General features: G+C 37.6%; 1 protein-coding gene across 8 annotated transcripts in view; it reads left to right on the forward strand.

Moving 5' to 3' along the window:
• The window catches only part of nrg1 (neuregulin 1), a 134,113-nt gene that overhangs the window by 80,187 nt on the left and 35,375 nt on the right, over positions 1–18,551 (forward strand). For 2 of the 8 annotated variants that reach the window (XM_073829348.1, XM_073829347.1), the window contains exon 1: positions 9,846–11,126. The exons of the other annotated variants lie outside the window; for them this stretch is intronic. In XM_073829348.1, the coding sequence (XP_073685449.1) occupies positions 10,457–11,126 (670 nt within the window). In that variant the 5' untranslated portion in view covers positions 9,846–10,456. Of the gene's footprint in view, positions 1–9,845; positions 11,127–18,551 lie in introns of those variants that run through there. 8 annotated transcript variants of the gene reach the window in all.

Raw genomic sequence — 18,551 nt, forward strand, 5'->3', positions numbered from 1 at the left:
TCCTTCCAAATCATTATACATCGCTGCAGAAGTACCGACTGAGTGTTTACAAAGTGAACGTGCCAAAAATATCAAACGCCCTTTACAAAAAAAGGTAAAACACGATGTAGCATGTAGTTTTTCAACATACCCTAACTGTCTTGAACTGGAATACAAGAGTACATACAGAGCTAGACAAGACAAGCATTTGAAATTAAAAAGTACATAAACTCTGTATATATATATTTTTTTTAAATAACCAATCGTTTCACTAGATAAGACCTCGGCTGGGATCATTTAGAGCCCTTTGAAGCTGCATTTAAACTGCATTTTGGAAGTTCAAACTCAGGGCACCATAGAACTCCATTATATGGAGAGAAATCCTGAAACGTTCTCCTCAAAAAACATAATTTCTTTATGACTGAAGAAAGAAAGTCATGAACATCTTGGATGACAAGGGGGTGAATAAATTATCTATGCAATGCCCTTGTCACCCTAGCATTGTGGTAAATTTTGCAGGGCCAAACACCACTCACAGTTTTCTCAATAAAATATGTAAATATCATGCTGCTTACTTATATCCACAGATGTAATACAGCCCAAATTGTGATATTGATCAGCTGTGGGTTGTGAGTTGAAAAAACAGAGGCTCATAAATATCCCCTGAAAGCTAAATGGGGTTCCTCCATCCCAGTTGCAGCAACACTGCAAAAAATGATCAGTTTTCTGCTCCCTGTAATCTGGCTTCTTAATGCCTTTTTTCAATTAGTGAGCAGTGCATTTGAATGATTGCCAAGAGAGAAAACTATGAGCTCTTCCATGTCTTCCCTCAGGCATTAGAACAGCAAACTAATCTGTTAATGTTAATTACTGTAAACGGCCTGATATTGATGCCTTACAAACCAGCTAAAGAATAAAGTTATCTGACACTACACAGATTGCTTTTAGGATGTTAAACTGATTTTATGTAGCTTAACATGCTGTGGTCATTATGAAATCATACATTTGTCCAAGAGCAGGAGGTGGAGACTAGAGCTCAGTTATAAACTCCCGGAAAGAGTTTTCCATCATTTTAGGGATTTCCAACAACCTCTATCAGACTTTGTAGAGAGGATGTGAAGTTCATGTTGAGCTGTAGATGACAGTTTTCCTGTGGTGATGGTGGTCAGTAATTGTCTGTGGGTAACTTTAATGAGTTAGAAACGAGCTGAGCTTTGTCCACAGGACAGAAGCACTTTCAGAGCTTACAGTCTTATCTAGAGCCAGACAAACTCTGCATGCTCCAAAACCCTACATCCGTCTCCTTTTCAAAGACAGAATCTCTAAATGTATGGATCTGCATTTACACTTTATTGATTTGTGGGATTTTGTCTGAGTAGTTTCCCCTCAGGTTCCTCATGTGAGCGGTCCTCTCTTGTAACATGAGACCACCGGCCACCATTAGACACTTCCTCATAGACTTCCACCAAATTCATCAAAGCTTCTCATTTGACCCATTTCAAGGAAACAGACTCTCCATTCCATTGATGCCACAAATAGTATTATATTCCAGTAGATCACGTATGTTTTTAAGTAACACCTTTTTTTATCACAATTAAAGTTGAGGACACTGAATTTGAGTGCTTCTCTACAAAGCTAAATATGGTTGTGACTTATTTTCAATAAGTCAAGTCGCTTTTTCAATTCAGTCCAATAAGTTCTTTAATTATGAAACACATTTAGCAGCTCTACATAAGGCAATTGTGTCATTATTCAGATTAAGTCAGTTCAGTGTTGATTTAGCTTGGTTTATTAACAATATCGTTGTTGTCATTGTCATTAATCCAGCTCAGTACAGTTCAGTTCCAATTTTGTTCTCATCTGATCATTTCAGTGCAGTTAAATCAGAATATTATGTAGTATGTAATCCTGTTTTGTATACCAGATTTTGCTTTTTGCGTGACTCACAACCATATTTTAAAACAGAATTTTTCATCTCCAAAAAATCACTCCACAAATCTCAAGTGACAATGTTCCCATGATTATGATCAGTAAATTCAGGATTGACTATTTATATTTAAGGGGAGACACTGCAGGCAAAAACGCTGTATTTTTCACGCACCTCTAAAGTTTGAGACTTGAGAAAGTGTTTTTTTAGGCTAGTGGAAAGAAAACATCTAAAATACACTGTTAAGTGTTTCTTTTATACCACTTTGTCTATTTGTGTCAATCGATTTCAATTACAATACATATTTTTAAATGCTGTTTTCTCAAAATGAGTTTTTTCTCCTACACTAAGCCAATAATCTCTACTTCAGTAGCACTTACACACACACTTTACATTTTTATTCCTGTCTATATCCTGAAGGTTTTTACAGAGGGATTTGTTCATATATAATTTGCTTGATTTTATACAACATTACAAAATTAAAAAAAATATATAGTGTTTTCTGTCTGTTATAAGTTTTTTTTCTGAATTTTGGAGTGGCAAATTGCGATCCCTCTGTAAAAACTCTGACTCAAATGTGTCAGAAAAAATGAAACAAGAATTTTGAAACTGACTTCCAGTGTTTAGATTTTTGTATGAGAAATGTATGCGCATTGGTGCATATTTCATTAAATAATGCCTCATTTGCATATTAAGAAAACTTGTAATACAAAAAATGTTTGCAATTATCAATGTAATCAATCAACTGGGTAAGTAAGCTGATAACTATTAGTTCATTTTTTACCCTATTCACCTCCAGTGTCTCGCCTTAAATAAAGTTTTTATGTGTGTATATAGATATAGCCATAGTTTAATTAAATTCTAAATTCTTGGTTCTCTGAAACAAGCATAGCATTGCTAAACCAGTACCTGCAGCAGTGGTCAAACTAGATTTTCAAAACTCAAGACACTGCTCAATTACGTTACCGCACAATGCTGCTGGATGTTACAAAAAAAAAAGAGTTGAACATTTGGCTGGGAATTGGGAGGTGGGAGGAAAAACATTGACATTTCCGTTATTGGACGGTAATAAAATCACAGACTAGCACCGATAAACGCTGAAATTACATCATGGCCCCATGTAAAACAATTATGAGTGACATTTTAGGGCCAGTTTCATTTGTGTTTTGTCTCTGTGGCTATGTGAGCTCATGCAGTTGATGTTTCTGCTGTCTGTCGTGTGGTCCGAAGTCCAGCTGTATTGCGGGATAAGACGTTTTGCGAAGACAAGGAAAGATGTCATACATGTGGAATTTGGGTCCAGTATCATTACATTCTTCGCATATGTCTGAATGCTTTTGTAAGTGGTCATCCCAACAGGTCAGGTTTTAATTACAGTGTCTAGACATGCGTAGGGGTCTGTGAGGACTTGCGATTAGCGAGACAAATAAAGTAAAAAAGGCCAAGCCAGATCAGAGTGAAATGCATTTTGGTAAGTGGTGCTTTCCTCTGCAAAACTCTCTGCCAATAGGCTGGAGTGTTTGTGGGTGGTTGCCAATGTCTCACTGTGCAGTCAGTAGGGTGTTCTGGATCGCCTAGGGAGCTGCTATATCGTGTTCTGGGTGGTACTTAAATCACTAACCCAGTATGAGCAATACTAAAACTTGATGTGAGTCAAGCGCAGTTACAATACTGTAGGTGTGGACAGGAAGCTGTTTGATGTTCTGAAGGTGTTACTGCAGTGGTCTGCAGAGCGCAGACTGTGGCATGTAGACAAGCTCTTTGTCTGTAGTGGTCTCTGTCACGCTACACTCTTCCAAGCCATTTGGGAAAAGTCCTGAAGGAGGGAACACACTGCACCTCCAGGCCGCATGAATAATTACAGTAAGCTGAGTGCTGCACACTGCACTGCAGCAGGATCAAGAGAGTTTGGCTTTTACAGAAACATCATTACAATGATAAATTGACTAATGCATCAGCAGTGTGACATTGAAAGGCTTTAAGAGAGATCGCAGAGCTTGGCAAGAGGAAAACCACTCGTTTCATCATTTTACATCTATCTACTTGGCCTTGGGCGAATGAATATCGGTTCAGATGATATACTGTATGTCATATGGGGTATATGTTAATTTCCCAAGTCAATTCAAAGTTTAGAAAAATAAATTAAAAAACTCTTAGATTTTCATAGATAAAGGCTTAGTTCGCCCAAAAATGAAAATTAGCCCATTACTTACTCATCCTCCAGGCATCCTAGGTGTATATGACTTTCAGATGAATTCAATCGGAATTAAATTAAACAATTGTTTTCATGCTGTAAAATGCAGTTAAGCTACAAAATTTTATGTATAAAATAAATTCATGTACAAATTAAGATATTATGTAACTTTGCACTACATGTCTTGCAATAAGATGTTTGTTCATAAAAAAATAAGTGAAAAAAAGAAAGAAAAACACTATTAGTTCCTCACTGAGCCTACATCCTAAGAATTTGATCTTTCTCGGAAAAAAAAAAAAATTCTCCAAAGGGATACAAACTGCTTTGCTGGACAAAAGAGATGTTTCAATAGACCAACCAATTAAAAAAAAATGTATACATGTAACCTCATTTACAGATTTGCAAGCATTAGATTTCATGCTTATTAAAATAGAACCATTTGTGGCATGCTAAATGTTGTGTTGCATCTTGAAGAAAAAAAAATGGAAAAACAATTTGAAGAGAAAGAAAAGATTTCTGGGTAGAGAAAAAAAAACATTGGAGTGCAAAAAGGTTTTCGGGAGAGCAATGTTTTAGAAAATTCTGAGAAAAAATTCTTAGGACTCAGAAAGAAACACACACTTACACATTTTTAAAATGTGTCATAAAGTGTTTTTTAAAAAGAACCATGTACCAAAATTTGTTAATTTCAAAGTTGTCTCGCACATGCAGTGTGTGTGTGTGTGTGTGTGATAACTGATGGATAAAAATAAATAAAAAATTGTTCTGGCTCTCCCAAGCATTATCATGGCAGTGGGTGGGTTTTTCTCTTCATCAGTCCTCACACGACTCTGGGGAGTGAATAAAGGCCTCCTGTAGCAAATCGATGTGTTTTTGTACTAAAAATATCCATATTTGCGTAATAATATTAAACATAATAATCACGTTAATCTAGCTTGTGCTCAATAAAACCAGAGTTTGTTTACAGAAGCAAAGGAAGCAAAGTTTCCTTACTTTAGCAAAGGAAAACCAGTCTCCTCTTGGCTTATATAAAAATCGCTTACATTTTTCTTTACAAAGCCTTTATAATTTTAGTTCAAAAGCCTGGTTATAGTGTTTCAGCGATTGAGAAAAACTGTAATGATGTGTTGTCTGTTAAAAAAATTGTCCAGAAGAGCAGTGCTAAATATATGTACTAAAATAAAATAAAGATCCACTAAAAGAACAAAACAAAATATTGTCATGCAAGTCTTAATATCTTGTGCAGTTTTGTTCTCATGCAAATTTTTTGTGTTAAAGCTGATCAAGATTATATGTAATTAAATATATATTTAACAGTATGAAACATCCCAAAGTTTGCATCATCCTTAAGATGAGAAACAATGTAGGGTAGTATTTTTATTGAAGCCATTTGAGAGGTGGCATAAGTTTAATTTTGCTGAATCATTTTAAGACATTATTTACGTTACGTGCAATAATGAATCAATAAGACCAGGAACATCATTTCATGTTGACTTTAAATTCCTGTTTCACCGTTAGACACACTTAAATGGCCCTCAGTCAGTGTGTGTGTGTGTGTGTGTGTGTGTGTGTGTGTGTGTGTGTGTGTGTGTGTGTGTGTGTGTGTGTGTGTGTGTGTGTGTGTGTGTGTGTGTGTGTGTGTGTGTGTGTGTGTGTGTTTGTGTGTGTGTGTGAGATGGATGATCCTGCAACATCGGCACCAGTCGGGCGGGCTGTCAGAGGTGAGGACACTAACACACAGTCAGACGTGACGCTGTGTGTCTGACTCCAGCCGCCCAGCGCCGTGTCTCACTGCTCAGTGACAGCACAGGAGAATTTCTTTAAAAGCTCCTCAATGTTTGTGCGTCAGCAGAGAACGGCAACGTTATTGAATTGCTGCCCAAGACCTTGTTCCACGTTTGTTAATAAAACTCTTGCCTTGACGTGTTCGGCATGAAAAGCGTCTCATCTCCTAATGCACCAGTAACCCGTCATCTGCCGAATTGAAGCTTTATCACCTTACTGATCAGAGATTATTCCAGTACAGATCTCTTATTTTTTTAGAATTTATCCTCATTTCACTTCATAAATACTTACAGGTAGCTGGTCATATTTTTGATTTTGTCAGTGTTTGTCATACTGTTTACACTGATAATACCATAGTAACTCTGGATACATTGGCCCTTGTTATCTGAACAATGTAAATTAGTTTTAATTATACCGTACAGACGTATACCGTTTCCCTTCAGTACATAGATTTTATCTATACATACTCAATATGAACAAATTCAGTAATTAACTAAAAAAAACATTTATAGATCTGCTACGGGTTATTTTATGCTATTTGTGCAGCAGCAGTATGTCTTAAATACTCACAGCACCGTATCGCCATATGCTTTGGCAGTAGCAAGTTCTGTACTTGCTTGCAGCAGCAGCAAAAATCTACAACTACAGCAATAACCAACAGCAGCAGCAATTCAGCAGCAGTGTAGCAGATCTATTCCGCCAAGACCAAATACATTAACATTGTCATATCCATTACCATGCTAAATGTTTCTGAAAGTTGTTATGACAGAACTAAATATACTCTTGTCATTTTGAAACTACAAAGGGTCTACTTTTATTTGTGTATAGTCATAAGAACAAGAAAACAGTGTACTTTTGTAAAATAAAGAAAATGAACAGGGTGCACTCTCTGCCGCCTCGGTCTCCGTCACCTGTCTTTACAGACACGTAAATAAAACAACCTGAATCTCCACGAATACCTGCCTCACAAACATGAGTAATATAAGTATAGAAAGCTTGAAATGTCTACTTTTAAATAAAGTAAGTCATGTTGAAAAGAAATATTCTCTGATAGTAATCCGTATGATACCAGCGTGAGCTCCAGTTTTTCCTGTCTAAACTCATCTCTAAATTGTAAACAATTTTAAACATCCATGTGAGACATGCATACATGTATGTAAACGCCAACATCATCTCCGTAAAAAAAACTCCATGAACCTCCGTGAACATTCATCGAGTTCATCTCGGCTACTTTTCATTTCTAGAACAAGACGCGCTGAGAGGAATAAGCCAGAATTTACCTCAGAAAAAGAATATTATATTATTATTATAGTATATAGTGAGTTTTATTGTCAGTTATGGTAACGCCATTGAACCAGGGGAACAGTAATTTGTTTGATTACTCGTTACTGAAAAAAGTAGTGCCGTTAGTAACGGTGTTTATGTATAATGCCGTTATTCCCATCACTGGAAGCGACTTTTTTTTACATCACAGCTGTCAATAAATTGTGTTTGTAAACATGTTAACCTTCCTTTTGTAAGGAACATTTATGACTTTTTCCTTAGTTGTTGCTGGTATGTCCAGCAGGACGTTAACATCTGTCCATACAATGAAAGTCCATTTGCTTTTCTGTGAGAGTGAGGGGTCATGGCTGTTGACCTGACCTTATGACCCTACACACATACACACACCCTCGTGTACATTTGAATTCCAGCCTAATGGCAATGAGATGTGGGACAGCTTAACAGGCCTGAGGGGACTTAAACCCCTCCGTATCTGCCTCATTTACCCCTGCAGGGGCTTGATGCCACGTGTTGTGTGGTCACTAATCCCAGCTCATCTGATAATGGTAACAAGTCATCAGTCCACATCAGTGTTTGAGGCTTAGTTAGTGCTAGTGGAAAGCAATGTGTATGTTTGTCGAATGAAAGACTGAGTTTGAACGTCATCATTTAAAAACTTGCGTCAAGGATGAGTCTGAATCTGACTAATCTGTTAAACAGATGGTCTCAGTCTGGGTTAACTAACTAGATTTGGAGACTCATGTTATGAATGGGTGACTCTCGTGAAATTCATCATATATCACCCCAGAATCAAAAGAAATACTTGAAATTTAGACAAAAAATATTTTTAAAAAGCGTTAAAGTAATGAATTTGTGGGGGGACCTTACTGACGTGAAAATATAAAATGCAAAATACTGATTCAATAAGACTGATAAAATAATCTTATTTTTAAAGCCAAATATAATTTCTTGTTGTTTTTTTTTTTGAGTATTTTTGAAATTAAATATGTTGAAATTCACCCAAACACAAATCTTAACTCAAGGGCCTTAATTTATTAACCTGTTTTGTCTTTGTAATATATGACCCTGGACCACAAAACCATACCGTCGTATGTGGCATAGGTATGTTCGTAGCAATAACCAAACAATACATTGTATGGGTCAAGATGATCATTAGGATATTAAGTAAAGATGATGTTCCATGAAGATATTTTGTTAATGTCCTACCATAAATATATCAAAACCTATTTTTTTATTAGTAATATGCATGGCTAAAAACTTTATTTGGACAATTTTAAAGGTGATTTTCTCAATATTTAGATTTTGTTGCACCCTCAGATTCCAGATCTCAGCCAAATATTGTCCTATCCTAACAAACCATACATCAGACAGCATTGAGATGATGTATAAATCCTCATTTTAAAAAAAATTACCCTTATGACTGGTTTTGTGGTCCAAGGTTACATATGCGAAATCATGTACATGCTAAATGTAATATGTGAAATCATTCAGCCATTTGTTATATCACTTTTACACATCCATATAATGGTTTTAAAGATAAATCTCTCTGTGTCAACTGTGAAATTGGCTTAATTTTGAGGTCACTGAAGCAAATGAATCTAATGGCAGTGAAGGAGTAGTAATGAAGACTTGAACTACATAATAATGACAAAGCCAGTTCATTAGAAAATCCGTTGTACTTATATGGTCTGTTAGCACAATTGACATGTAAAGAAAGCATCTCATTATATTAAAGCATGCTGATTTCCGGTGTGGCAGCAGTATTCCCTATGGAGTCTGTTCCTCATTCAGTATTTATTGGTCCTGGATGGGGGATCTGGACCGCCTGCGATCTCTCGGCCCCTGAGTCAGCGTTCCTTCAGCATGTAGAGCCAAATGTGATTATAGAACAGTAAAGGGCAGACTGAATGTATACCAACATTACTCAAATAAATCAATTTAGCCTTTAAAAATCAGCTCTGTGATTTAAAAACAGGCGTTTGATTGAATGATGCTGTGAGGGGCTTGTGAAATGTTTCCATTCATGTTTTATTCTCATTTATTATTACAGCAGCCTTTTTGACAAAAGAGAATACTTGAAATCTAATAACTGTGGTCATTCCTTGTGTCAGTTTCGAAATCTACCAATAGTCTTTTTTTATCTGTTTTGTGAAGTTTCAGCATTTCACCTCAAATATTATTAAATCGACAACAGTGCATTTGGGAAATAACTTGTGGTATTTGGTCTAAAACTTTTTTTTTTAACAGCAGTCTATGAATTATTATACATATCAAAATAAGTACTTTGATTTTTTTTGTTGCATGACTGTGCAACTACGTAAAATAAAAAAAAAAATAAAAAAATTTAATCAACATTATATCTGTCATCACCCACCCTGCCTTTTAGATATCAGTATCAGTTAATAGCCATTGGAAAAAAAACACTAATAGAAACAATAGCAGCTTATTCCCCTGAGAAACAGCCCATGAATGTATGTGATACAACTCTATCCTGATCCACAGCAGAATCAATGGCAGAAAGATGATGAGTGAATGAGAGAGAGAGAGAAAGAGAGAGAGAGAGAGACTGTCTTATTCGCTGCTGTTCTTCCTAATTGGATCAAGCGCGGACTTGCCCGACTCTCTGCTCAATGTTCATAGTGTGAGAGGATCGAGACAGCAGACAGAGCAAGAGACAAAACGTGTGTGCTGGTGTGATGGATAAGGAGAGGGAGAAAGAGGAGGGGTGAAAGAAGGGGTGTGTGTAATCCTCAGTCCTATCTACTCATCCTTCGGTGCGGTTCTGTGCACAAGTCTTTACCGAGCGCTCCAAGAGTCGGCGCTTTGATCGGACATGCACCTGCTGCTTTCGGATGATTCAGCCGTTTTCGTGACAGCATGAACTGCAGCCCAGGCGTGCCAGCCCCCTCCTCCAGCCCTGCCCCCAGGTGAGTGCTGCGCTCTCTCCGGGACTCTCTGACACGCTCTGAGGCGGGATCCACCCTCGGGCGGCCTCACACGCCTGCCTCTGGAGCATATGCCTTATTTATAGACTTGCTGCCTGTGTTTTTCTTCCTGCTCCGTTGGAGACCGTGAGAACGAACCTGGGCGACAGAAATCAGAGCCACGGAAGTCTTCCTCTTTAGTAACGAGGTTAGTGAGTTGAGCATCGTGTCCGAGTCCCTTCCCCCTCGCTGGTGATCTGATAATGGAAAGAACACTTTACGAGGCAGCATGCCTGCCACTACTGCCGCAGCATTAGAGGAGGTCTGCGCAGCTGCTTCTGAGAGACCGAACGAGGGGGAGAGATGAAGTCAGAAGCGGCGGAGGACATCCCTGCCGGACTTGCATCTCAAGAGGCTCCTTCGGATGCCTTGTCCGAGGTGGCCACGAAAGAGACGCCCGAGGAAGCGGAGGAGGACGTGGCGGGGGGCAGCGACAGCTCGGAGCGTGGTCCTCTGGGATGCGTGCCTTTGCCTGTGGCCGCTTGCTGTGTGTGCCTCGAGCTGGAGCGGGTGAGTAACTGCATCCGCTCAGAAAAGATCTGCATCCTGCCCATCCTGGCCTGCTTGCTAAGTCTGGCCCTCTGCACCGCCGGCCTCAAGTGGGTCTTTGTGGACAAGATCTTTGAATACGAGCCACCGACCCACCTTGATCTCAAGCGCATAGGACAGGACCCTATTATAAATTCCGACTTCGCTCAGAACTCTGTGTCGGCCTCACCCTCCGCGGTCGCCCCGTCGACTCCATCCGTCCCAGGACAGCCCAAGGTCTTTGTGGAAGGGGAGTCCACGGCCAGACCCTTTGAAGTGCCCTCATCGAAGGTGCCCGTTTTTACGCCCACTGCAGCAGTGACTGTTCACACAAACTCTGTGTCTCCACCCAGCCCCAAGAGCACCTTCAAACCTGTCCAGAATGGCACTGCAAACCAATATCCATCTCAAACTCTGGAATCTAACGAAATTGTTCCAAAAACCTGTAAGTACAATCTGAGGATCATCAGATTTATTTGACTGCATATGTGTTTTAAAGCAGTTCAAATTTTAGGTCTAAGTCTAGTTACAGCTCACAATACAGCATCTGCATTGAATGATGAAAATGCTTATGTAAACCTCTGTCAGTACAGTTTGTCCATTCATACAGGATCAAAGAACTTTAATTGTTTATACATTTAAGCAGAGGTAAGAGCCGGATGTGAGTGCTGTTGTGTAGCGTGTTGCCTCAAAGCAGACGTGTTGTATCTTGTCACACTCGTGTGACTAAGCCCTGGACGTATAACTAACTGAGATGGGCGTTGATAGTGACGCAGACGACCCTTTGAAGCTGCTTGACGATTGTAGTGTCAAGTCTAAACACTATTACCGGTTACCTGCCCACATGAGTTGCATCAGATTGTGGTCAGGGCACATAGATGCATGATAATGCAGCAGTGCTGCAGTGAGAGGAGGACACTTCCTGTTGGCTCTGCTCCATTTCAAGGTCAGAGTCTCCACAAAGACTAGCCGATACCCTTCTCAGAGAAAGATGATCGTCAGTAATACTATCTGCTCTCCACTGTGACTTTGAGAGCTTGAAGAATTATAACGGCTGGAGGACTGCCAGACTTCCACTCTCGGATCTCCCTCCCTTTCTTTCTTTTTTTTTTGCTCCCCTGTTTTTTCTTGTAGCTCTGCCACTTTTAGCAGAATGCAGTGATGCACTGTCATCCTGCAAGAAGTTTCCTGAAGTCAGTCTGATCATGATGCTACGCATGTATCCGCAGATCTGAGCTCATTATCATGCAGACAATATTGATATATTTCAGACAAACCCTTGAGTTGTTTGAGACTGAGATTTTCACTTTAATCCATTTGAAGGATTGGATTATCTCACCTCATCTGTCAAAGTTTAGGAAGGCTGTTTGTGTTAAATACTGAGCAAGTACAGAATCAAGATCCCCCAGGTGTCTGTTAGGAGATCTCAAGTAAACCCATTACACAAAAAAGCTTGCTCTTCTAGCTTTACTTGCAACTGAGAAATATTTGTAATAGAGAACGCACCCTAGTCAGGCTAAACATCATATGTCACCCTGGACCGCAACACCATAAATAGCATGGGTATATTTGTAGCAATAGCCAAAAATATATTGTATGGGTCAAAATTATCGATTTTTCCTTTATGCTAAAAATCATTTGGATATTAAGTAAAGATCATGTTCCATGAAGATATTTTGTAAATTTCCTAGTGTAAATATATCAAAACTTATTTTTTTAAGTTCAGATTAATAATATGTATTGCTAAGAACTTCATTTAGACGACTTTAAAGGCAATATTTTGATTTTCTTGCACCCTCAGATTCCAAATTTTCAAATAGTTGTATCAAGGCCGAATATTGTCCTAACCTAACAAACACATCGATGGAAAGCATATTTGTTCAGCTTTCAGATGATGTATAAATCTCAAAAAAAAAAAAAAAACCCTTATGACTGGTTTTGTGTTCCAGGATCACATATTCATTTTGATGTAAATGAAATCAGAGCTGTGCCAGACTACTATACCTTTATTGATTCTGCTGGATGCATATCTTCTTCGATGTACAGAAGAAGTCCAACCCACTGAAGGGACTGTATATCTCTCCCTCATAGCTTTGTTCATGTTAAATTGTGATTATTCTGACCAGACTTTATTTCTGCTCAGACCGGCTGTGGTGGACACCTTGATCACAGCCAGAACTCCTCAATGACTCGGTCTTCATAACCTTACTTCACCTCAGCATTTTGCCTCATTTAGCTGCAGATGCACACTTTGCTTAAATCAAGTGCTGCTGGGAAGCTCAAAGACCCTCCCACTGCGAGCACTGTGATCAATTGTCCAGGCCTGAAATGGAAATGCGATCGGTTGTGTTAGAAATTTCAGTCTAAATCAATAACAGACAGCAGATCAGCTGACTAACAAGGAAGCTGTAGTCAATGTGATTCAGAGCTTGATGAAATACATGGCAGGTTTTATGAGATGAGAGATGAAAGAACAGGACAGAAATATTACGAGAGACAAATGCATCATGGGCACATTCTGTCTATGTTTTGTTTGAATGTTTTGTATAAACAGCTGACAACATTATTACATAATGTATTACATTAGTGCATAAAATAAACTTGAAGTATACTTCTTTTTGGTAAGGGTACATGTAGTATACTTTAAGTATAACAGTAGTAAACTTTGAGTCAACTAGTTTACCTCTATGTTTTTAGTTTGTACTGCAAGTATACTAAAAGTGAACTTATAGGTGTACTGATAGTTTATTAATTAAATACTTGTAGTATTTTAGTACACTTTGAAGTAAAGTCTCAGTAAACTACTAATTTAGAAGTTTTATACTGCAAGTATACACTTTAAGTGAACTTTACATCATACCTTAAGTATACTACGTTTCTATTTAGGCATTAATTTCTATATATTTTATATATAGAATAAAAAAGAATTTAAAAAGCTGAAAAAAGAATATGAATTGGATTCAGAATGATAATTAAAACGTAGATGGAGTCGATCAACACCCCAAAGCTTGACAGTCATTATTACCTCTTCATGGGTCAACATTTTATTCTATAACGTTACAGTTTTTATGCATTTTATGTCTGATGATCATGTTAGATTACACGTTGAAGCATCTGTTGTTTCAGTTTCTTCTTCGCTTGTGTTTTGTAAATTCTGTACAGAAGATGTGTAATAGCGCCCCTAGCGTATAACAATGAAAACGTGGATTCTCTGAGCACAAGTATAGCTCAAATATATTCAGACTTTTCTAAGTATAGGTCAAGTATACTTATTTTCATTTTAAGTATATTTCTGTAAAGGACATAAAGCAAATTTCTGAGAAGTACTTAAAAAATAGACTGAAAGTACAATTTCCTATTTTTTAGTTTAAAAAAAATTATACTAATAGCACACTTGAATAACCTTCATTTTTGTATGGGTAGCCAAATTATCGCTCAAAAGTCCCAAATTGAGAGGAAATTTTGCTTTTGTCAGCACTGATCTCTCAGTAAGAGCTTATATTATTGATGTGAGGAGACACAGAGCAAATAGTAAAGTTTGTGAATTTAATGTGCCAAGCTGCACTTCTGTTTTAGAGGTTGTTTTTCCAGAGTACATTTTTAAAAATAAAGGTGCTTCACGATGCCATAGAAGAACTTTTTTTGTCTAAATGGTTCCATAAAGAACCTTTAACATCTGAAGAACCTTTCTGTTTCACAAAGGGTTCTTTGTGGAGAAAGAAGGTTCTTCAGATTATAAAAAGGTAAGAAAGAGATGGTTCTTTAAAGAACCTTTGACTAAATGGTTCTTTGTGGAACCAAAAATGGTTCTTCCATGGCATTGCTTGAAGAACCTTTTAAAGCACATTTATTTTTGTGTGTATGTGTTACAATGGCTGTAATGGTTGTAAATGCTGGAGATACATGTAGACCAACCCAGTATAGCTGTCTCACTATATCAGTAATAATTATGAGTTTTGGGTTGTATATGAATCTTAGGTTGCTAAATGGTTCTTTGGAGCTTATTAAGGGTCTTTATTAGTGTGTTGGTATCTGGGTTTATCCAGTACGTAGATGATTCTCTAAAGAACTTGAGAATATTTGTAGCACTTCAAACAAGTGACTGTAAGTCCCTGGCCTCACAGCTTCATCAGTCTGCTTGTGTCCTTGAGCTCACCTTTCATGTGTAGCTCAACATCAGAGCTTACATCTGAGCTGTATTATAGATAGGCAGTGGTATCTAACTTAGATCTTGTATATTTTGAGATTCCTTGCATGAACTGACTTGCATGTATCTTACTGCAGTATTTCAGTGGGGCTAAAGCCAAAAATTGTTTTTTGTTTTTTACAATGCTGAATATATTGTTGTCCTGTGTGGTAACAGCACTATAGTAGTAAGTTTTTCCTGTGGAAAATTAGTGTTCAGATGCGTTCTAGTTTAAAATTCTCTGTCACTTCTCGGTGGATTGAATTCTGCATTTTCTTTTTCATGTTAAATGTAAGGAAATCGAGGTGTAGCCTTCATAACAGTATTATCTGTGCTCTTTTGTGATGCACAATTCATTAACAGTGCATAGCCCTAAGTACATGATAGTAAACATACATACATAAGCCATAGGTCTCTATCCCGTAAAACATGCTGCTCATAAATGCACAGCACTGTGAACTCATTAAATAATGTATAAATAACTTCCCATGGACGACTTCTGCACTGATGGCTTTATCGATCAGTGCTGCACGTCTCTCCAACCTTTTAAGATGTCTTCCTTATGATGTCACGGACACATTTCACGTGTTCAATGGCATTAGAAACTAAAAACACGGTGTAGATGATTTATTAAGGAAAAAGACTCCTGAAAAAGCCTCTTTCTGTGATTTTGTTCTGCATTTCATGTTTCGGATCCACTTACTGTTGTTTCCACTTTATCGTTTTTAATTAAGAAATAATCTGTGAAGCTGCTCATTTCATTATTGGGTCTATTCTCTGGCTGCTTTTGTTCAGTGTAATGAGGTTCATGCAGAGTTCATGCCCCGCTTTCAGTAGATGAGTTCCACCCATCAAGTGCCTTTTACCTCTAATAATGAATGTCTTGTCCTATGGATGTGTTTAGCTAGATGGCAAAGGTTTGGTTTTTTAATTGCAGCCACTGTTGCACATGTCCAATTGACCATGTGATGATGATTTTTATTCTTCAAGTAGTAAACTTACTGTGAGATTGATTGATTCAATGATCCATTTAATATAGACATAAACGCATACCTAACAAAAACTTAACTTCCTTAATATCAAAATGTTCTACTTTTATAATAGTATTCATAGACCCAAAATCAGGTGGGATTCAAAGGCTAAACCCAAACTATATGCCTTTTTACCTGTGCACACAAATGTGAATTAACAATGAGGATAATGATAATGTGCTATAATAGCTTGCAGCATGTAAGCATACATCATCTTTTATTAGCCGCCTCTCAGGCGTTTCCAGTCCCTTGAGGCCCATCTGCACATGGTTTGAAATGTTCATGAAGCTCATAAAGTCTTAGCAAGTCTCATGCAATACCAAAGGACCACACCAAAACGGCGCTTTTTCTTCATCAAACCCATTGCAAAATGTCAGAGAAGCTGTGTTGAATTTCTCCTCACATGAAGGTAAAGTTAGGTTAATCAGGGCAATGCACATCTTATTGATCACTACGTGTTCACCCCTTCCATTCCTACACCAAATCCAAATCTAAATCCAAACAGTGTATGGAGATGTGATTGTCAAATGGAGCCATGGGGTTGATGAATTCATTATTGTAATGGAGAGAGACCAGCTGAGGCAAACATCTCTGATTTAATTATGCTGGAATGAAGTGACATCTGGCAGTTATGAGGAAGGTAACGGTGCCGTTCTGAACAGAATGCTCTAATGGCCCGTCGTGTTCGATCCAGTGACTCAGCACATAAATAACAGTCTCATATATGCTAGACATACATCCTTAAAGTCATTTGAGTCAACAGCTTCGGCCTCACAAGTGTCCTTGCGTTAGATTTTAGGTGAAAGCTCTCATCTACATCATCTGCAGCAGTTTTTCCTGTCAAAATTTGAGCAGCACATTGACTGTATTGATTGTTAGATCAAGGTTATTTGTCTCAGACAGCACACGGACATCTAGTCTGTTTACTGACTGATGCATTCTGCTCATAAAATGGGTCAATTACATTGGTGGGCATGAAGTAGAAAATTCAGAGTGATGAGATTCTTGAAAAGAAAACCTTTTTAAGTACTTTGGCATAGTGTTTAGTAAATTTTAATAGGAGAAAAAGAATAATATTTCACAATACATAATGTGATGCAACTAATGTGCAGAAAAAAAAAAGATCAGTGTTAGTACAGGATGTACTGTACAGCTCCCCAAAACCACTGAATATAAATACAGTGCACATCATAAATAAGTACATCCCTTCTGAAACTCAACAAATTCAGCATTACTCTTTGCTTAGAAGACATATTAGGGATGTTTAGGGATATAATATTCTAGCAAGTCTGCTTGATCAGTTACCAAAGAAGAATGTTCAAATTATTTTCAGAAAAATACAACTTTCTTATCCAGGTGATAAAATGTGTTGCAAAAATGAAAGTTACTAAATAAAACTACATCAAAATTTCTGGTGTAAATTTAAGGCAAGTTTTGATCAACAGTCAAGTATGTTGAACCAAAACTGTAAAAGATCATTTCTTGACAATTAAAAGTGTTGTAAAGCCCACTGAATCATTCCCAGACTTAATGCTGACAACAGTGAAACCACTTGAGAGAGAACTGTCAGGAGAATTATTTCTTAGCCTAAAAGAGGACAGTGGTTACAAAGAAGTTACAAAGTTACAAAGAAAGCATTTGACAAAAAATGATAAAACAATACACTATATGTTTTCCCTGTTTGTGGATCTTCATTGGACACCTGTGAACTTCCTACAGCCACTAGAAATCACCAAAACGTACTTAAAATATATTTAAAAGCATGACAAGTTTCAATAGATTTCAGTTGAAATTACATTATTATTTCAGTTTACCATATAGGTTGAAATGACATACTGTATGAATATGTGAGTCACCCCATTGTCATTCAAGATGTCTTTCTTTCTTCAGTCATAAAAAAATTATGTTTTTTAAGGAAAACATTTCATGATTTCTCTCCATATAGTGGACTTCTATGGTGCCCGTGATTTTGTACTTCCAAAATGCAGTTAAAATGCAGCTTCAAAGGGCTCTAAATGACAATAAATCTAAAAAAATTACAATTTATATACTTTTTAACCTCAAATGCTGTCTAGCTCTGTGTGTACTCTATGTATTCCAGTTCAAGACAGTTAGGGTATGTCAAAAAACTACCATCTTATTTTCTCCTCTAACTTCAAAAATCGTCCTACATCACTGTTTTACCTTTTTTTTTTTTTTTTTGGAAAGGGCGTTTGATCTTCTTTGCACGTTCACTTTGAAAACACTGGGTCGGTACTTCTGTAGCGATGTAGGACGATTCTGAAGTTGGAGGAGAAAATGAGATGGGAGTTTTTCGACATACCCTAACTGTTTTGAACCGGAATAAATAGAGTACACACAGAGCTAGGCAAGATATGCATTTAAGGTTAAAAGGTATATAAATCGTCAAATTTGCTTAGAAAGTGTTGTTTAGAGCCCTTTGTAGCTGCATTGAAACTGCATTTTGGAAGTTCAAACTTGTTTGGAAGTTCAAACTCCTGAAATGTTTTCCTCAAAAAACATAATTTCTTTACGACATCTTGGATGACAAGTAAATTCCTGCAAATTTCTGTTCTGGAAGTGAACTTCTCCTTTAACATGCAATTAAGTATCCAAAAGCATTACGTCCAGTTTGCACTGTTCTTTTAAAGTG

The sequence above is a fragment of the Garra rufa genome, chromosome 23, assembly GCF_049309525.1.
Source record: "Garra rufa chromosome 23, GarRuf1.0, whole genome shotgun sequence".
Taxonomy (NCBI): domain Eukaryota; kingdom Metazoa; phylum Chordata; class Actinopteri; order Cypriniformes; family Cyprinidae; genus Garra; species Garra rufa.